Genomic DNA, 22458 nt, shown 5'->3' with positions numbered 1-22458 from the left:
AGGCATAGTCCCGTGGCAAAAGCAGGGCGGCTCTGATGCCTGCTTGCATGTCCCTTCGTATATAGCATATCTCTCCTATTTGTCTCTACTTGAACACATCCTTCAGTGAAATGTAGGAAAGTCTTACCAGTGGCATTTCACTTTTGTCTTTCCCAGATTAGAATCAATTCTATTTTGATTTTCAACTCATACTCCACAGATTTAAGTACTGCATGCTATAAATTTAATTGGTGTTTGATTTGCACAAATTTAGGCTTCTGCTGAAGCATGTCAGCACTGAAAAAGCACATGGCCAGTGCTTACTGAACTCATCATGATAATGAGCAGATGGCATAGTTAGCTCACTGCTTCAGAAACTGTATATATTAATCATGTATTACAATCCTGCTATTTGTGTAAGAACTGTGTCTTCTTATTTTTAAAACCTGGGGCCTGAAATGAGAAAGAGATATTTTAAAACTGGTGTTTAAAAGTATGGTTGTAGTTTTGAAAAGTGAGTAACCATGTATGGCATCATGTAAACACCATTTTGAACATGTAGTAGTTGGGTTGAGGATGATTTGGAGCAGAGAGGGTGTTCTAATGCAGCTTTTTCTAGCAACAAGATGTAGATTGGTCTATGGACTGGTTACAGTTATCAATGACAGAGACCTTTGTACCTTACAATAGCTGTATGACTGATTCTCAGGTAACCAAACACCCTGGAACTGGGAACAAGTTACAGAGCAAAAGAAGTGTTCAGTTCTTTCCCAGCTCAGGAGTGGATTCTCTATTCTGTGCAATTAAACTCAGTGTAAATCTGTTGAGAAACAGTATCTTTCCTGGATCACTTGTTGTAAGCTGTGACTTTTAACTGATAAGTCAGGGACTTTTTATAAATGTACCAATTGCATTGTGTCTCTTGTAAACCATATGAAAGAAACTGAAGTCGATTCACGCAATGTGCTGGGCAGCAGAAAAGTCATAAAGATTATCTCAAAAACAGTACCTGGGAACAAAGATTGTCTTTACCCCTGTCTATAACCCTCCTCTCTTGATAGTCTGTCTGTGACTGTGTAAGGGTGAATTTATAAGATAATTTGAATTTTAATTAGTATTGTTATATGCTGATAGTTCAAAACTGTTGACATATGATTAGAATATAATTTTTAAAATTTATTCATGGGAGTTGTGGATGTTGCTGGCTGACCAGCATTGATTGTCCGTCCCTAGTTTAGATTAGAGTGGTGCTAGAAAAGCACAGCAGGTCAGGCAGCATCCGAGGAGCAAGAAAATCGACATTTCAGGCAAAGCCCTTCACCTGCTGTGCTTTTCCAGCACCACTCTAATCTAGACTCTGGTTTTCAGCATCTGCAGTCCTTGTTTTTACCCTGTCCGTCCCTAGTTCCCTTGAGAAGGTGGTGGTGAGCTGCCTTGTTGAATTGCCATAGACCACCTGCTGTGGGTTGACCGACAATGCTGTTAAGAAGAGAATTACAGGATTTTGACCCAGTGACAGTGAAGGAATGGTGATATATTTCCAAATCAGGATGGTGGATGGCTTGGAGGGGAACTTGCAGGAGGTGATATTCCCATGTATCCGCACTCCTTGAACTTGTATTATGTGTTAGAAACAGTGCGGGAACCTAGTCTATGTTTTCTATAAACCTTGGCCTGAATATAAAGTAAAGTGGGCGACCTTATGTATGTTATGAAATCTTTAACTTTTGTGACAACTCAAGGAATAGCAGGGCTTGATTTCTAGCATATGAGTCAAAACATCCTTTTCAAGCCGCAGTGAGTCAAAACACCTGTTTTTGTGAATAACAGATTTGCTGGTCACAGGGTCTTCCCTTCATTTTCTGTTTTGATATTGAAAACTCCATTGTTATAATTAGTGGTAAGATTTATTTTTATCATAACCAATCACAGGCAGCTGATCCTTCTCAGCCACTCATGCTCACTGCTTGCTGTGGTGTAGTCTCTTGATTATAGCATTTGAAGCTGTCATTTACTACTTTAACTGATTACATCATGTTCTGTCTTAAATCAGAGCAGGATAGTGAATTTAAAGTGATTTCTGGCAAGATGATGCATGTGACCAGGGAGATGAAATGGTGAGTGGTAATTACCAGTGATTTGAAATACGAGAAAGAGCTGAAAGAGCACATGATGGTCATTTTATTCATCCTTGGTGTGAGGGCGTCACTGGCATTTGCTGCCCATCCCTAAGCACCCAGAAGGCAGCTGGAGAGTCAACCACATTGGCTGTGATTGTGGAATCACATGTAGGCCAGACCAGCTAAGGATGGCAGTTTCCTTCCCTAAAGAACATTAATGAACCAGATGGGGTTTTCCCAACAATTTATAATGGATTCATGGACATTATTAGACTCTTATTTCCAAATTTTTATTGAATTTAAATTCCACCATCTGATGTGGCAAGATTCAAACCTGGGTCCCTGAATTTATAGTGCAAGGATAAATTCACTAGGCTGTTGCCTCTCCTCCTTGTACTGGTTAGTTCATGAATCAAATATCACAACTCAATGCATATGCTACATTCTCCAAATATGGCAGTAAGGTGAGGGGAGAGGTTGAGAAGGACAGTTCTTCATTGTAACCTCAGCTGGTGCAGGATTCATGAACTAACCAGTACAAGTAGGAGAGATGTGAGGTGCAAGAGTTTTAAACATAAGAGTTGTAGGAGTGTGGAACATGCTTCCAGATGTTAGCGGATGACACTAAGATGAGTGGTTGAACAAAATGTGCAGAGGACAGTGAAACTTTGCAAAGGGACATAGATAGTTAAGTGAGTGGGCAAAGGTTTGCCACATGGAACACAATGTTAATAAGTCATCCATTTTGGTAGGAATAACAGTAAAAAGGACCATGACATGCATGATAAAAAAAAATTGCAACACACTGCTTTGTAGAGGGACCTGGGTGTTCTAGTGCATGAATTACAGAAGGTTGGTCTGCAGGTGCAACAGGTAATTAAGAAGGTAAATGGAATTTTGTCCTTGGTTGCTAAAGAGATTGAGTTTAAAGGCAGGGAGGTTATGTTGCAGATGTATAGGGTGCTGGTGAGGCCACACCTGGAGTACTGCATGTAGTTTTGGTCTCCTTACTTGAGAAAGGATGTACTGGCACTGGAGAGGATGCAGAGGACGTTCACCAGGTTGATTCCATAGTTGAGGGGTTGGCTTATGAGGGAGAGACTGAGTAGACTGGGATTATATTCATTTGAATTTAGAAAAATGGGGGGGGTAACATATCGAAAAATATAAAATTATGAAGGGAATAGACAAGAAAGAAGTGGAGAAGATGTTTCCACTGGCCGGTGAAACTAGGACAAGAGAGCATAGCCTCAAAATTAGGGTGCGCAGATTTAGGACTGAATTGAGAAGGAACTTCTTCACCCAGACGTTTGTGAATCTGTGGAATTCCATGCCAAGGGAGGTAGTTGAGGCTTCCTCAGTAAATGCTTTTAAAGCTAAAATAGATAATTTTTTGAATTTTAAATGAATTAAGGATTATGGTGAAGGGCGTAAGTGGAGCTGAGGCCACAAAAAGATCAGTCATGATCTTAGTGAATGGCGGAACAGGCTCGAAGGGCCAGACGGCCTACTCCTGACCAGAGCTCTTATGTTCTTATGTTTTATCCATTGCATCTTGCCAGTCTTCATAGAGCCAAAGAAATACAATGAGGTTCTACTAATATGAAGTTGAGAATGGAGAAATGGCAATGGTGAGAAGAAGAATAGAAAAGACAAAATAATTCATTGATTACTTGTGACTGGAATTATAGAAGCACAGAGTCATAGAGATGTACAGCATGGAAACAGACCCTTCAGTCCAACTCATCCATGCCGACCAGATTTCCCTACGCAATCAAGTCACACCAGTCAGCACCTGGTCCATATCTCTCGAAACCCTTCCCATTCATATACCCATCCTGATGCCTTTTAAATGTTGCAATTGTACTAGCCTCCACCACTTCTCTGGCAGTAATAATCAGTTTTTACCTAGAAAATCTTCGACTGAATTTTCCTTTATGCAGTTTATGCAGCTATCTCATGTCCCCTTTTTGCCCTCCTGATTTCCCTCTTAAGTATAGTCCTACTACCTTTATACTCTTCTAAGGATTCACTTGATCTATCCTGTCTATACCTGACATATGCTTCCTTCTTTTTCTTAACAAAACGCTCAATTTCTTTAGCCATCCAGCATTCCCTATACCTACTTTATACTTTCTCTGGATTCTCGTTATCTCATTTCTGAAGGCTTCCCATTTTTCAGCTGTCCTGTTACCTGCAAACATCTGCACCCAATCAGCTTTTGAAAGTTCTTGCCGAATTCCTTCAAAATTAGCCTTCCTCCAATTTAAAACTTCAACTTTTAGATCTGGTCTATCCTTTTCCAAAACTATTTTAAAACTAATAGAATTATGGTCGCTCGCCCCAAAGTTGTCCCCCACTGACACGTCAGTCACCTGCCTTGCCTTATTTCCCAAGATTAGGTCAAGTTTTGCACCTTCCCTGGTAGGTACATCCACATACTGAATCAGAAGATTTTCTTGTACACACTTTAACAAATTCCTCTCCATCTAAACCCTTAACACTATGGCAGTCCCAGTCAATGTTTGGAAAGTTAAAATATTACAGAAGAGGAAGGGCTGGATGTCTTCAAACACATAAAGGTGGATAAATCCCCAGGACCTGATCAGGTGTATCCTAGAACTCTGTGAGAAGCTAGGGAAGTGATTGTTGGGCCTCTTATTGAGATAATTTTATCATCGATAGTCACAGGTGAGGTGCTGGAAGAATGGAGTTTGGCTAACGTGGTGCCACTGTTTAAGAAGGGTGGTAAGGACAATCCAGGGAACTATAGACCAATGAGCCTGATGTCGGTGGTGGGCAAGTTGTTGGAGGGAATCATGAGGGACAGGATAAACCAAATCATCCGCTGACATTTCCGCCACCTCCAAATGGACTCCACCACCAGGGATACATTTCCCTCCCCACCCCTTTCCGCCTTCCGCGAAGACCGTTCCCTCTGTGACTACCTAGTCAGGTCCACGCCACCCTCCCGTCTTGGCACCTTCCCCTGCCACCGCAGGAATTGTAAAACCTATGTCCACATCTGCTCCCTCACCTCCATCCAAGGTATCCGTTGCTCCCGACGCGGTCTCCTCTACATTGGGGAGACTGGACGCCTCCTAGCAGAGCGCTTTAGGGAACATCTCTGGGACACCCGTACCAATCAACCAAACTGCCCTGTGGCCCAACATTTCAACTCCCCCTCCCACTCTGCCGAGGATATGGAGGTCCTGGGCCTCATTCACCACTGCTCCCTCACCACCCGACACCTGGAGGAAGAACGCCTCATCTTCCGCCTCGGAACACTTCAACCCCAGGGCATCAGTGTGGACTTCACCAGTTTCCTCATTTCCCCTTCCCCCACCTCACCCCAGCTCCACACTTCCAGCTCAGCACTGTCCCCATGACTTGTCTTACCTGCCTATCCTCCTTTCCACCTATCCACTCCATCCTCCTCCCTGACCTACCACCTTCATCCCCTCCCCCACTCACCTATTGTACTCTATGCTACCTTCTCCCTACCCCCACCCTCCTCTCATTTATCTCTCCACCCTTCAAGCACTGTGTCTGTATTCCTGATGAAGGGCTTTTGCCCGAAACGTTGATTTTACTACCCCTCGGATGCTGCCTGAACTGCTGGGCTTTCCAGCACTATTCAAATCTAAACTCTGGTTTCCAGCATCTGCAGTCATTGTTTTTACCTATGTATATTTATTTGGAAAGGCGAGGATTGATTAGGGATAGTCAACATGGCTTTATGCGTTGGAAATTATACATCAGAACCTGAGTTTTTTGAAGAAGTAACAAAGAGAATTGATGAGGGCACAGCGGTAGATGTGATCTATATGGACTTCAGTAAGGCGTAAGACAAGGTTCCCCATGGGAGACTGATGAGCAAGGTTAGATCTCATGGAATACAGGGAGAACTTGCCATTTGGATACAAAACTGGCTCAAAGGTAGAAGACAGACGGTGGTGGTGGAGGGTTGTTTTTCAGACTGGAGGCCTGTGACTAGTGGAGTGCCACAAGAATCTGTGCTAGGTTCACTACGTTTCGTCATTTATATAAATGATTTGGATGTGAACATAGGAGATATAGTTAGTAAGTTTGCAGATGACACCAAAATTGGAGGTGCAATGGACAATGAAGAAGATTACCTCAGAATACAACGGGATCTTGATCAGATGGGCCAATGGTCTGAAGAGTGGCAGATGGAGTTTAATTTAGATAAATGTGAGGTGCTGCATTTTGGGAAAGCAAATTTTAGCAGCACTTACACACTGAATGGTAAGGTCCTAGAGAGTGTTGCTTAACAAAGAGACCTTGGAGTGCAGGTTCATAGCTCCTTGGAAGTAGAGTCGCAGGTAGATAGGATAGTGAAGAAGGTGTTTGGTATGCTTTCCTGTATTGGTTAGAGTATTGAGTACAGGAGTTGGGAGGTTATGTTGCAGCTGTACAGGACTTTGGTTAGGCCAGTGTTGGAATATTGAGTGCAATTCTGGTTTCCTTCCTATCAGAAAGATGTTGGAAACTTGAAAGGGTTCAGAAAAGATTTACAAGGATGTTGCCAGGGTTGGAAGATTTGAGCTGTAGGGAGAGGTTGAATAGGCTGGGGCTGTTTTCCATGGAGCATCAGAGCCTAAGATTTGACCTTATAGAGATTTACAAAATCATGAGGGGCATGGATAGGATAAATTGACAAATGTCTTTTCACTGTGGTCGGGGAGTCCAGAACTAGAGGGCATAAGTTTAGGGTGAAAGGGGAAAGATATAAAGGATACCTAATGGACAACTTTTTCACACAGAGGGTGGTACGTGTATGGAATGAGCTGCCAGAGGAAGTGCTGGAGGCTAGTACAATTGCAACATTTAAAAGGCATCTGGATGGGTATATGAATAGGAAGCGTTTGGAGGGATATGGGCCGGGTGCTGGCAGGTAGGACTAGATTGGGTGGGATATGTGGTTGGCATGGATGGGTTGGACCAAAGGGTCTGTTTCCGTGCTATACATCTCTATGACTCTAAGTGTCAATGCTGAAGCAAATGTTACTTGTTGGAAAGCAAATGAGAAAAACAAAATGTCATTAGTTGTGGAAAATTATTACCAAGGAATTAGTAGGTGATGTGAAATAAAGATATTAAACTAGTTTTAGGGGGCAGGTGCATTTGTCTCATGGGACTGCACAATTGAATTCTATCAACTTGTGACCATTTTTCACACTCCCATGTAATTGTGATCATCTGGGGAATTATTGCACAGCAAAAGTGGCTGGATGTTGATAATTTTGTGATTTAAATTTTCGGGCTTGTGTTGTGTTGTCATATCTACAGAGCCTGTGCTGCTTAGTGCCTGCGAGAGCTAGTTTCTCAGATAATTGCTTGGTAACTGTATAAATAACATTGGAATAATTGTGAACCTGGGATGAAAAAGAGAAAGCAGCAAATGGTATGAAAATAAATGTCATTTAACTACTTTTTAATAAAAGTATAATTGCATTCAAACAAAGACAATCAGCTATTAGGGAACATTGAAATAACACCACAGAGTCCAGTGTCCAAGTCAGCCTTTATTTTCACGTGGAGGGTTGTTCTCAGTGCTCCAACTCCTCCAGAGCCAGCTCTGAGTGAATAGAACCTCTGACACTTCCTGACTGGACCAAGTTAACAGCCCGAATGAGCTCATCCTATGAGGTCCACTTGGCTGACCTCGTTACAATCAGTACATTCTTCCCTCTTCGAGTCCATGGGCAAGGCTTGTTCATTTTGTTTTGTAGCTCTTCCTGGGGTGGTTTAGCACCAGGTTAGGTTTCTTCAACTCTGCCTCGGATTCAGGTGGCATGTACCACAAAGTAGCTCACTTCTTGTGCCCAGAGTGTGACAGAAGAAATTCATTCTCTTCTTTACAAGGCAAAAGTATTAAAGTGGTGCCATCCACTGTGTCCAACTCAGATTCTGAGCTATCTTCAACGCCAGCTGGGTGGGAGAACCCATGGGTTCCAGAACAATTGGAAAAGCTTTTGAGGAGCTGGGCAGGTTCTGCTGTCGCAGCGTTTTGTGAGTTTGCAGCTTTTATATGGTCATCATGTTTGTGGAGAACTTTCACACCTGCCAAATTTTACAAGTCAATGGGCCTGACTTTGTGTTGACCATGCCTCTTAACCATGCAGGGCCATTCCTGTGGTTCCTATACCAAACTTTGTTCCCCAAAATAAACTGTCTCTGTTGTTTCACGGAGTCTTGTGTCTGGCATCAGCGTTCCTGATGCCATTTCACCATAATCCTTAGGTCTGGGGGGATCAAGTTTTATCTTCTTCCCATTAGTAACTCTGTTGGAACTATCCCTGTAGTTGCATGGTCCTATATCCCATAATTAGAATGGTCCTATAATTAAATAGGAACTGGGATAGTTTGGTATCTACTAAAACTGTAGGCTGCTTCTTTAAGTCTGCTTTCAAAGTTTGGACTGCTATTTCTGCCAAACCATTGGATGATGGATAGTTTGGAGTTGTCCTTATGTAGACTACCATTTACTTTGGAAAATACTCAAATTCACTGCTGGTAAATGATAATCTGTGACTAACACTCCAGAAGTCCATGCATTGCAAAACATGTGCACAGTTTTTCTATCAACGTCCCTGTAATCTTTGACCTTGTTGGCACTCTAGGCATTGCCCCACCAGTGCGGCTATGTGTACATCTCATCCTGGCCACCAGATATAACTCTTGCTAGCAACTTCATTTTGGAAACCCCTGGATGACCCTGGTGGAGTTCAGCAGTGGTATCTGGACCATTGCTCAAGATGATCACTCTTGCTCCCCATAACAATATGCAAATACTGTTCAGAGAATTTAAAACCATACGGACTCTTCCATTGGTGGTACCACCAGTGGTGTATTTTACCAGTGGGAGGCTGCTCAATGCATCTGCATTTGCTACTTGGCCTTCCTTATTATTTATGTAATAACTTGTAATTATAGACGCTTAGTATTAGAGCCCACTGCTGAATTCGGCCTGAAACTATGGGTGCCACTGCCTTGTCCTCTTTAAGTAAACCTAGCAGAGGTACTTTATTATTATAAATTTACATTCATAAAGGTATTTGGTGGTACAGCTAGTTATTGTTTACAGTTGTGAACATTTTATACCCTACACCCCCTGTGTCCTCAATTTATGGTCTGCACAGGTCAGCTGACTGGCTTCATTCCTGCATCTTATCCTAATTTAGAGACACAATCGTAAAACACAATGGCATAGATATTTGGAGTAGCGACATCCACAGTCGGATTGCCATTCCACTCATAGTTTTTACATTAATGCTGAGCTCCATCTTTACAGCTGAGAATTTCAATCATGCCTCCATCAGAAACATAAAGCATTATGGAAATTAGCACAGGTTATTTAAAGGAACTCAAGCCCCTAGAACCAGCAGTGGGGAGGAGGGGGTGTTAGGGGTAGTGAGCAAGAAGGTTTGTTGGCCAAGGATATGTGCTTAGCAGGTACTGGGGGTACAGGCCAGTGATGGGGAAGAGTATACCAGGAGCAGGACCTTGTGGGAGGCAGGTTCTAAGGCAGAATCGGTGATGGGCAGGTGTGTGGGTGAGCATCAGATGCTGGGGTCACGGTTTAGAACTAGGTTGAATTTGAGGGGCTTGGTTAGGTGGAAGGGGTTGTTGTCATGGATCCTGGTGCAGTAAGGGGATCGTGAAGTGTATTTGGGTGGGGTAGTTTGATAGTTTTGGGAGGAGTGTGTCAGCTTGCTAGGTATCAGAAGTTACACTAGGTTTTTAACCTATGTAACTATCAAAGTAACGGAAGTGGAATCTGTCGAACCTCCGACATCATGAGGTGTTTTCAGAGGGTTCCAGCTGCAGAGGAATTATCCATCAGAATCTGAAAGTTCTGGGTCAATTCCCATGGAGACTGCTGCATCTGGAATTTCATAAGGATCGATGTGCAACTCCAGTCAATGCTGCTCCCACCGACTCTCTGGCTATCGGATATTTCAAGTTGGAAACAAAATATTATCTTTGTGATATTCAGTTCCCAATGATTTCTCTGATAACTTTCCACAAGTCAATAGACATTTATTGATTTTAGAATCTAAGCAGTAATGTACAATATAGATTTTCTGTTACATCAATGCCACTGACCTTATCCACAATTGGCTTTGGGTTTCACAATGTAATTCAAGAATTCCCAAATTCTGCCACTCTGCAGATCAACAGAACTATAGGCATCAATCTTCCCTTTAAACTGCGAGGCTACAGAGGGACAAATAAAATAGGCTTTAAACTAATGTTCAATTTAGTGCCTGCATAATCGTGAACAATCTTAAACAGCGCAGACAGTACTGTGCAAGTTTCCTTCCAAGCTACTCACCATCTTATGTGGAAATATATTGCCATTCCTTCAGTGTTGCTGGATCCAAATCCTGGAACTCCCTCCCTAACAGCATTATATGTCTACCAAAAGCACACGGATTACATTGGTTCATGACAGCAACTCACCATCACCATCTCAAGGTAATTAGAGAAGGGATAAAATACTGGCCCAAGCCAGTGGCCCACATCCCATGTGTGAGTAAAAACAAAATGAATTGACTGTTCCATTGAGGAAAGTATGTATAATCTCACACTTCACAGAACTGTCTCCATTAGCAAATAGACTTTAGGATTTAGTACAATATAAATACATTTTCATTCCTGTTGTCGGGCTATTCTGCATAAGACTGAGAGCTTGATGCTACACTCTGACTGCAGTTTTGTTGTTCTTTGAGTGTTTGCTCTGTATTTATACGACCTCATGTGTTTCACATTTTAAGTGTTCAGAGGTTAAATTTCTGTGAATTCATCGGTTGGTCATTATGAAGGAATAGCACCCAAGTAATGTAATTTTGTTAAAAATATTGTATTGACATGTTCATCACCCAGAAAACACTGAAATGTTTTGTGTTTAAAGAATAATAATGATTAATTATGAAAGAATGACATCCTTTTAATTTTTGATATTGTTGTAGGCATGATAGCAGAGCAGTTTGTTCCTGATGGGCCCCATCTGAAGCTTTATAACTATGAAGAAAAGCATTGGGATCACCTGATGAACTGGCAGCATGCAACTATGTATCTCTTCTATGGCATCTCAGGGATTGTGGACATTATAGTCCATATAACGCCTGCAGTGCCATTAGCCCTTGACAGGCTCATGCTTGCCATTGCAGTCTTCATTGAAGGTTTGCTGATTCATTCTTAAAGTAACAAAGACTTCTAACCTAACTGTGTAATGTTTATAATTGAGAGTTAGCCAGTAGGGGGCATGTATGGCTAAGTTCGCCAGTGGTGTCATAGCCACTCAAAATGCTCTTGTTGCACCTTGTAAAAAAAGTGTGATAACTAACTGGTAGTCCCAGGTTGATATATATTTGTAACTGGTAAAGAAATCAAGGGTTATGTGCAAAAGACAGGAAAGTGGAGTTGAGGATTATCAGATCAGTCATGATCTCATTGGTTGTTGGAACAGATTGATGGATCAAATTACTAACTTCTGCTATGTGTTACGGTCTTCTGGTCTTCCCTATGGAAATCAAAATATTACTGAATTTGCAAATCTGTAATTCTATGTAATTCAAAGGCAACAATTTCCTAAGTCACCAATGGTAATGGGGGCGGTGGTGTTAGTTAACTCAGTTGGCTGGATAGCTCATTTGCAATGCAGAATGATACCAATAGGTTCAATTCCTGAACCAGCTGAAGTTACAATGAAGGACCCTTCTTCTCAACCTCTTCCCTTACCTGAAGTATGGTGACCCTTATGTAGGAAAGTTAGATGACATGGAATCCAGGGAGAGCTAGCTATTTTGATAGAAAGTTGTTTTGAAGTTAGGAAACAGATGTTGGTGGTAAAGGGTTGTGTTTTGGACTGGCGGTCTCTAACCAGCAGTGTGCCGCAAGGATCTGTGCTGGTTCACTGCTTTTTGTCATTTATGTAAATGATTTGGATGTGAATATGTGGTGTAGTGTACAGTGAAGAAGTACAACGGGACCTTGATCAGATGGGCCGATAACACGGGGAGTGGCAGACAGAATTTAATTTATGTAAATGTGAGGTGTTCCATTTTGGTAAGGCAACTCAGAGCAGGACTTATATATTTAATGGTAAGATCCTGGGGAGCATTGCCAAGAAGAGACTGTGGGTGCAGATTCATAGTTCCTTGAAAGTGGAGTCGCAGGTAGACAGGGTAGTGAAGAAAGATTTGGTACACTTGCCTTTATTTGTCAGTATATTGAATATAGGAGTTGGGATGTCATGTTGAAGCTGTATTGGACATTGGTTAGGCCATGTTTAGAATACTCTGTTCAATTCTGGTCTCCCTGATAGAGGACAGATCTTGTGAAACTTGAAAAAGGTTAAGAAAAGATTTACAAGGATGTTATCAGGGTTGGAGAGTTTGAGCTTTAAGGAGAGATTGAATAGGCTGGGGTCATTTTCCCTGGAACATTGGAGGCTGAGGGGTGACCTTCTAGAGGTTTATAAAATCATGAGGGGCATAGATAGCGTGAATAGCCAAGATTTTTTCCCCAAGGTAGGGGACTCCAAAACCAGAGGGCACAGGTTAAGGTGAGAAGAGAAGGATTTTGAAAGGACCTAATGGGCAATTTTTTCACAGAGGGTGGTGTGTGTATGGAATAAGCCGCCAGAGGAAGTGGTGGAGACTCGCACAATTACATTTATAAGGCATCTGGATGGGTACATGAAGAGGAATACAGGTCAAATGCTGACAAATGTGAATAGATTATCTTAGGTTATCTGGTCAGCATGGATGAAGTGGACTGATGGGTTTGTTTCCATGCTGTACAACACTATGACTATAATTCTAATCAAAGTTGGATTTTCAAAGCTCTGTAAGGAATATACCCAAATGATACATGTAGAATGAAGCAGTGTTTCTTTAAAATTCTTTCTTGTGGAGTATGAGCATCACTGGCAAGGCCACCATTTATTGCCCATCCCTAATCACATCTAAAATGGTGGCGGTTGAGCACCTTCCTTGAACTACTGCAGTCTTTCAGGTGTTGGGACACCCACAGTACTGTCTGGAAAGGATTCCAAGTCTTTGAATCAGCGACAGTAAATAAACAGAGTTCTAAGACCGAATGGTCTGTCTCCGAGATGGTGGAACTCCCTTGCATCTGCTGCCGTTATCCATTCTGGTGGTAGAGGTCATAGGTTTGGAAGGTGTTGTTAAAGTCTTACTGAATTCCTGCAGTGCATCTTGTCAGTGGTGGAGAGATTAAATATTGAAAGTACTGAATGGGGTGCCAGTCACATCTTCTTGAATATTGTTGGGAGATGTCACACTAAGGCAAATGGAGAGTTTTCCGTACACACAGTGGTAACTGCAGGATATTGATAGTGGCAGATTCACTGATGGAAATGCTATTGAACATCAAGGGAAAATGATTGAATTCTGCCTTTTTGGACATGCTCAGTGTCTGGCACATTTGTGATACTATACATCTGTTACTTACTACAGGAGTCCACAGCCTCCATGCTGTCCAGGTCTTGCTGCATATGGACCAGTGCTGAAAATGCACATGGGCAGAGAGCATTTTTTTTCTCCTCAAAGCAATCAAATCACTGAGGAAAAGTCAAACATGGTTGTGATCAGTTTTGAAAAGTCTGCCCCTATATGGCAGAGACAATATCTGTGAGTTGTGCCTCCAATCATTGAGTATGACTGTCTGTTGCTCCACTCAGATTCCCTCGTCAAGAGAAAGAGTCTGTGATTGGAGAAACAGCAAGGTGGGAGTCAGTGAACTGTGCTTGGGGACAAAGCTGCACAGTGTCCCACCCAAAGCTGCAGTGGTCTGAGTGACCCAGGGCAAAGTGCAGTGAGATTGGCCCAGATCCTAAACTGTAATGGGAGGGTCTGAACTGAGGTAATCTGAGGTTATAGGAAACTGAAAATATCAACAAAAATAAAATGCTTCCTTTGAGTCAGTTGGAGATCAATCTTTTTTCAGGCATAAGCTCACATCAGTAAGGTACTTCTGAAGCTTTGTAATAAGGTTGCATTGAAAGGATCCATGTCTAAGTACATTAAGGCTGAAGTATTATAAATCTAACTGGTTCAAACACAGTTATAGTGATAGATATTGCTTTGCTTGCTTATTTAGCTTAATATAACTGTGAGGTCTACAAAGAATAATTTAGGAGAAAATTAATCCACCAAGGACTGAGTTTGAGACTTGGAGACTGCAATCTCTGGTTATCCAACTAATTTGTTTGGTTGCTCTTGTATCAACAAATTGTTATGCCGAAGTTTTCCTTAAGAGAAAAAGAATGTGATAGAATCCAATGTTATATAGATTAATTTTGGGCTGCGAAAGGTGAATGAAAGAGATGACAGTGAATCCTGTAGCTATTGAGTGAGGACAGTGAGTTTTGGGTGAAGGACATGGGTAATTCATTTCAAGATGTGGTTGGGGTGAATGGGCTGATGAGAGAGTGTGCAAAGCCAAATATGTAATGCTTATATGACATTTACCCTTAGGAAATGCTTGGAATCATTTAATTTTCATTTGGAAGCTCCTGCCCTAGTTCATTATCAATAAATTTGAAACATCCAACGTCAACTTTGTCAGTTTATCATCCCATTTTGGTAACAGATTATGGGCAATTTGTTGACAATAATTAACAAAATGTCATATGTATAGATCCCACATTAAAAGATTTAGAAATAGACAGGAACTTATCCAATTTTTAGTTTTCATGCTATCTAATCTACATAATGATGACTACCCTAAAAATAACACAAATATAGAGGATAATGCTTTACATGAGTATGAAAAATGGCTTTGACAAGGACTGCTTCAGTATCTTTGGAAATGTAAATGGTACTTAATATTATGCAATCATCAGCAAACATCCCTGCTTCTGAACTTATGTTGGAGGAAAGATGGTTGAGCCTAGCACTCTACCTTGAGGAAATCCTGCAGAGATGTTCTGGGACTAAAGTGATTGACTTCCAGTAATCACAACCGTCTTCCTTTGTGCTAGATCTGATTCCAACTAACGGAGAGAAATCCCCCAATTCCCATTTACACCACTTCTTTCAGAGCTCCCTGATGGCATACTCAGAAGACATCCATCCTCACCTAACCTCTGCAGTTGATCTCTTTTGTCCACATTTGGATCAAGGCAGTCATGAAGTCAGGAGCTGAGTGGCCCTGGCAGAACCCAAATCATCACAAATACCTCTAAAAGTGATGCAGTTTATTTGATGCACAGCAACAAGAACATAGAACAATACAATGCAGAACAGGCCCTTCGACTCTCGATGCTGCGCCGACCTATCTAAGCCCATCCCCCGACACTATCCCATCATCATCCATATGCTTATCCAAGGACTGTTTAAATGCCCCTAATATGGCTGAGTTAACTACATTGGCAGGCAGGGCATTCCACGCCCTGACCACTCTCTGACTAAAGAACCTGTCTCTGATATCTGTCTTAAATCTATCACCCCTCAATTTGCAGCTATGTCCCCTCATACAAGCTGATATCATCATTCTTGGAAAAAGACTCACACTATCCACTCTATCTAATCTACTGATCATCTTGTATGTCTCTATTAAATCCCCTCTTGGCCTTCTTCTCTCCAATGAGAACAGACCGAAGTCCCTCAGCCTTTCCTCATAAGACCTTCCTTCCAAACCAGGCAACTTCCTGATAAATCTCCTCTACACCTTTTCCAATGCTTCCACATCCTTCCCGAAATATGGTGACCAGAACTGTACACAATATTCCAGGTGAGGCTGCACTAGCGTTTTGTACAGTTGCAGCATGGCATCATGGCCCCGGGAACTCAAATCCTCTACCAATAAAACCTAACACACTGTATGCCTTCTTAACAGCACTATCAACCCCGTGGCAATTTTCAGGGATCTATTTAAGTGGACACCAAGATCCCTCTGCACATCCACACTGTCAAGAATCTTTCCATTGACCCAGTATTCTGCCTTCCTGCTATTCTTCCCAAAGTGAATCACCTCACATTTATCTGAATTGAATTTCATTTGCCACCTCTCAGCCCAATTCTGCAGTTTATTAAAGTCCCCCTGCAACCTGCAACATTCTTCATTCTTCCACACTGTCCACCATTCCACCGACTTTAGTGTCATCTGCAAACTTACTAATCCATCCACCTGCGTCTAAGTCATTTATAAAAATGACAAACAGTAGTAGTCCCAATACAAATCCTTGTGGCACACCACTAGTAACCGGACTCCAGGCTTAATATTTTCCATCAACTACCACTAGCTGCCTTCTTGCAGAAAGCCAGTTTCTAATCCAAACTGCTAAATCACCCTCAATCCCATGTCTCTGCATTTTCTTCAATAGCCTACTCTGTAGAACCTTATCAAAGGCTTTACTGAAGTCCATGTACACCACATCAACTGGCCTACCCTCATCCACATGCTTGGTCACCTTCTCAAAAAACTCAATGAGGTTTGTGAGACATGACCTGCCCTTGATGAAACCGTGTTGACTATCTGAAATCAAGTTGCTTGCTAGATGATTATAAATCCTATCTGTTATAATCCTTTCCAAAATTTTTCCTACAACAGAGGTAAGGCTAACTGGTCTATAATTACCTGGGTCATCTCTGCTGCCGTTTTTGAACAAGGGCACATTAGCAATCCTCCAGTCATACAGTCATAGAGTCATAGAGACGTACAGCATGGAAACAGACCCTTCAGTCCAACCCGTCCATGCCGACCAGATATCCCAACCTGCCAGCACCTGGCCCATATCCCTCCAAACCCTTCCTATTCATATACCCATCCAAATGCCTCTTAAATGTTGCAATTGTACCAGCCTCCACCACATCCTCTGGCATCTCATTCCATATACGTACCACCTTTTGCGTGAAAAAGTTGCCTCTTAGGTCTCTTTTATATCTTTCCCCTCTCATCCTAAACCTATGCCCTCTAGTTATGGACTCCCCAATCCCAGGGAAAAGACTTTGTCTATTTATCCTATCCACGCCCCTCATAATTTTGTTAAACCCCTATAAGGTCACCCCTCAGCCTCCGACGCTCCAGGGAAAACAGCCCCAGCCTGTTCAGCCTCTACATCCTTCCGATAGGAAGGAGACCAGAATTGCACACAATATTCCAACAGTGGCCTAACCAATGTCCTGTACAGCCGCAACATGACCTCCCAACTCCTATATTCAATACTCTGACCAATAAAGGAAAGCATACCAAACGCCTTCTTCACTATCCTATCTACCTGCGACTCTACTTTCAAGGTGGTATGAACCTGCACTCCAAGGTCTCTTTGTTCAGCAACACTCCCTAGGACCTTACCATGAAGTGTATAAGTCCTGCTAAGATTTGCTTTCCCAAAATGCAGCACCTCGCATTTATCTGAATTAAACTCCATCTGCCACTTCTCAGCCCATTGGCCCATCTGGTCCAGATCCTGTTGTAATCAGAGGTAACCCTCTTCGCTGTCCACTACACCTCCAATTTTGGTGTCATCTGCAAACTTACTAACTGTACCACTTATGCTCGCATCCAAATCATTTATGTAAATGACAAAAAGTAATGGACCCAGCACCGATCCTTGTGGCACTCCAGTGGTCACAGGCCTTCAGTCTGAAAAACAACCCTCCACCACCAGCCTCTGTCTTCTACCTTTGAGCCAGTTCTGTATCCAAATGGCTAGTTCTCCCTTCATTCCATGAGATCTAACTTGCTAATCAGTCTCAATGGGGAACCTTGTCAAACGCCTTACTGAAGTCCATATAGATCACATCTACCGCTCTGCCCCTTCAATCTTCTTTGTTACTTCATCAAAAAACTCAATCAAGTTGTGAGACATGATTTCCCACGCACAAAGCCATGTTGACTATCCCTAATTAGTCCTTGCCTTTCCAAATACATATACATCCTGTCCCTCAGGATTCCCTCCAAAAACTTGCCCACCACTGACGTCAGGCTCACCGGTCTATAGTTACCTGGCTTGTCTTTATCGCCCTTCTTAAACAGTGGCACTATGTTTGCCAACTTCCAGTCTTCCGGCACCTCACCTGTGACTATCGATGATACAAATATCTCAGCAAGAGGTCCAGCAATCACTTCTCTAGCTTCCCACAGAGTTCTCGGGTACACCTGATCAGGTCCTGGGGATTTATCCACCTTTAACCGTTTCAAGATATCCAACACTTCCTCCTCTGAAATATGGACATTTTGCAAGATGTCACCATCTATTTCCCTACAGTCTATATCTTCCACATCCTTTTCCACAGTAAGTACTGATGCAAAATATTCATTTAGTATCTCCCCCATTTTCTGTGGCTCCACACAAAGGCCGCCTTGCTGATCTTTGAGGGGACCTATTCTCTCGATAGTTACCCTTTTGTCCTTAATATATTTGTAAAAACCCTTTGAATTCTCCTTATTTCTATTTGCCAATGCCCTTTTTGCCCTCCTGATTTCCCTCTTAAGTGTACTCCTAGTTCCTTTATACTCTTCTCAGGATTCACTCAATCGATCCTGACATATGCTTCCTTCTTTTTCTTAACCAAACTCGCAATTTCTTTAGTCATCCAGCATTCCCTATACCTACCATCCTTCTCTTTCACCCTGACAGGAATATACTTTCGCTGGATTCTTGTTATCTAATTTCTGAAGGCTTCCCATTTTCCAGCCATCCCTTTTCCTGCGAACATCTGCCTCCAATCAGCTTTCGAAAGTTCTTGCCTAATACCGTCAAAATTGGCCTTTCTCCAATTTAGAACTTCAAATTTTCAAATCCTTTTCCATCACTATTTTAAAACTAATAGAATTATGGTCGTTGGCCCCAAAGTGCTCCCCCACTGACACCTCAGTCACCTGCCCTGCTTATTTCCCAAGAGTAGGTCAAGTTTTGCACCTTCTCTAATAGGTACATCCACATACTGAATCAGAAAATTGTCTTGTACGCACTTAAGAAATTCCTCTCCATCTAAACCTTCAACACTATGGCAGTCCCAGTTGATATTTGGAAAGTTAAAATCCCCTACCATAACTACCCTATTATTCTTACAGATAGCTGAGATCTCCTTACAAGTTTGTTTCTCAATTTCCCTCTGACTATTGGGGGGTCTATAATACAATCCCAATAAGGTGGTCATCCCTTTCTTATTTCTCAGTTCCACGCAAATAACTTCCCTGGATGTATTTCCGAGAATATCCTCCATCAGCACAGCTGTAATGCTATCCCTTATCAAAAATGCCACTCCTCCTCCTCTCTTGCCTCCCTTTCTATCCTTCCTGTAGCATTTGTATCCTGGAACATTAAGCTGCCAGTCCTGCCCATCCCTGAGGCATGTTTCTGTAATTGCTATCATATCCCAGTCCCATGTTCCTAACCATGCCCTGAGTTCATCTGCCTTCCCTGTTAGGCCCCTTGCATTGAAATAAATGCAGTTTAATTTATTAGTCCTACCTTGTCCCTGCCTGCCCTATTTGATTCACTTCTGTTCTCAACTGTACCAGTCTCTGTTTGATCTCTTTCCTCACTATCTTCCTGAGTCTGCCCCCCCCCAACCTTACTAGTTCAAATTCTCCCAAGCAGTTGTAGCAAATTTCCCTTCCAGTATATTAGTCTTCTGGTACTAAACTTGTTGACAATGACGACTTAAAGATCAAGGCCACAGGCTCCGTCATCTCCTCCCTAGCTTCCCAGAGAATCCTTGGATAAATCCCATCCAGCCCAGGGGACTTACCTACTTTCACTCCTTCTAGAATTGATAACACCTCCTCCTTGCTAACCTCATTCCCTTCTCGTCTAATGGCTGGTATCTCAGTCGTCTCCTCTACAATATTCTCCTTTTCTTGAGTGAAAACAGATGATAAATATTCGTTTAGCACCTCTCCGATCTCCACAGGGTCCACAGGTCTGCTGTCTTTGCCTGGCCCTATTCCTACCCTAGTCATCCTTTTATTCCTCACATACCTATAGAAAGCTTTAGGGCTCTCCTTTATTCTATCTGCTGAAGATTGCTCATGTTGCCTCCTTGCTCTTCATAACTCTCACTTTAAATCATTCGTAGCTAATCTGTAACGCTCCATTGCCTCATCTGAATCATCTTGTCTCAACGTCACATAAGCCTCCATCTTCCGCTTGATAAGAGCAACAATTTCTTTAGTAAACCACGGTTCCCTTACCTTATCACTTCCTCCCTGCCTGACAGGGACATACCTAGCAATGACATGCAATATTTGTTCCTTAAACCAGCTCCACATTTCGATTGTCCCCATCCCCTACATTTTGCTACCCCATTTTATGCCTCCTAAGCCTTGCCTAATCACATTATAATTGTCAATCCCCCATTTATAATTCTTGCCCTGTGGCATGTACATATCCCTTTCCATCGCTAAACTAAACAACTGAATTATGATCACTCTCTCCAAAGTGCTCTCCAAGAGCTAATTGGAGTGTTGCCTTAATTTGTGGGTGGCACGGTGGCACAGTGGTTAGCACTGCTGCCTCACAGCGCCAGAGACCCAGGTTCAATTCCCGCCTCAGGCGACTGACTGTGTGGAGTTTGCACGTTCTCCCGTGTCTGCGTGGGTTTCCTCCGGGTGCTCCGGTTTCCTCCCACAGTCCAAAGATGTGCAGGTCAGGTGAATTGGCCATGCTAAATTGCTTGTAGTGTTAGGTTAGGGGTATGGGTGGGTTGCACTTTGGCGGGTCAGTGTGGACTTGTTGGGCTGAAGGGCCTGTTTCCACACTGTAATTAATCTAATCTAATCTTGTTTAGTTTTTGGCCTAAAAGATATTTCTTCACAATATTTTATCTGATATCATCAAAATTCCATCTAATGATAGTAGTATTGAGGAAAAAAAAAATGATTTTCTATGTGTTACTGTGTTGTGTATAGAATTGAGTTTGATGATCCTGCAAATATGCTGTTTTGTAATTCAAAATGCAGTTCCTGTGGAATTTTAATTTAGATGCAATTGGATCCTTTGGGGTCATTTTATAAATTTTTCATGGCTATTTTGTAAGTGTTTTGTGTAATTTGTGAATAAGTAACGAACTTCATTATTAGGTTTAATTAACTACATTCATTGCTTGCACTTTTTGTTTTAAATTTTGCAGCATGCATTGTGGGAGGAGGTTCCTTACTTCTGTACGGGTGATTGAAATAAACAAGGGACAAATGTCGACAAGTGCTTGGATATTCTTGCTAATATTCTTTCTCAGCGCAAAAGACAAAACAGGTTGAATCTCTCAATATTTTCTCATTGTTTGCTTCTGTTTCAGAGAAACCTCTGTCAAAGTTGCAGCCAACAACTGGGAGAACCCCACAAACCAATTCATCTGAAAATGACAAATGTAACAGTTTAGGAGAGATTAATAGTGTTTGACTTCCATACATTCGATAGTTCAGCTGGTAAAATCTAGAATGTGTGAGAATCACTTCAGAAGGTATTCTTTGCCACCCAACATCCCCCACAATAATCATTTTATTTACTCTGCAGGTTTTTTGTTTTATTACCATGTTCATGGTCGTGCGATGCTTGATATTCATGTGCACATCCTGCTGTTGGTGGCCGTGTTTGGCGGTTCTCTTAGCATCTTTCTTGAAGTCTTCCTCCGGGGGAATATAGTATTGGAGCTTTTGAGGACAAGCCTTTGTATACTGCAGGGCAGTTGGTTCTGGCAGGTAAGGACTACTTTTTATTTGAATTTTCTCCTCCCTCTTCCATAAACTATGAATACTAATCCCTCCTTAAATCCACCACTTCTAGTGTGTAACCAGGAAAATAGAATAAGAGACAATGACTGGGTAACACTGGTGGGAGAAAACAAACAAACTTCAAGTTAGTAATGAGAAAAGAAATGATGGTAAAGGAGCAAAATGAGATTTGTGGCAATAAAATGTGTAAAGATGGAAGTGGGAAAGATACTCCAAACTATTGAGGATTACAGCTGAAGCCCAGCACGCATGAACAGAAATCATTTATGGCTTTGCTTTTGCAGTTCAACTATTTGGCATAAAATATCTATATTGTCAGTGTATAAGCACACAAGACAGAAATGTAGGCACTTTGCCTTTATGTGCCAGATCATATGGTTTCTTAGGCCTTTAACTGGCCTAACAACTAAATGCAATTACGATTGATGAAATTAACCCACATGATTGTTGGAAATATAGAATTTTAAAAGAAATTATATGGGGCCAACAGTGGAAATATCACATATTTGCAATAGATTGATGCATGCTACCATACCTTTGACCTCATGCCTGCAACTTAGTTACGCAAAAGAAGGGCAATTTAGCCTCCACTGTCCATTATCAAAACCCCATTAACAGG

General features: G+C 42.0%; 1 protein-coding gene across 5 annotated transcripts in view; it reads left to right on the top strand.

The window, feature by feature from the left end:
- Nucleotides 1-22458, top strand: part of tmem45a (transmembrane protein 45a) — a 99637-nt gene that overhangs the window by 59050 nt on the left and 18129 nt on the right. For all 5 annotated transcript variants that reach the window (XM_087992614.1, XM_087992616.1, XM_087992615.1 and 2 more), the window contains 2 exons: nt 11099-11311; nt 21622-21806. In XM_087992614.1, the coding sequence (XP_087848740.1) occupies nt 11099-11311; nt 21622-21806 (398 nt within the window). The remainder of the gene's footprint in view (nt 1-11098; nt 11312-21621; nt 21807-22458) is intronic.

The sequence above is a fragment of the Chiloscyllium plagiosum genome, unplaced genomic scaffold, assembly GCF_037043375.1.
Source record: "Chiloscyllium plagiosum isolate Xiang-an unplaced genomic scaffold, Cpla_swu_hap1 HiC_scaffold_12, whole genome shotgun sequence".
NCBI lineage: Eukaryota > Metazoa > Chordata > Chondrichthyes > Orectolobiformes > Hemiscylliidae > Chiloscyllium > Chiloscyllium plagiosum.
This window is presented reverse-complemented; position numbering and strand designations above follow the sequence as displayed.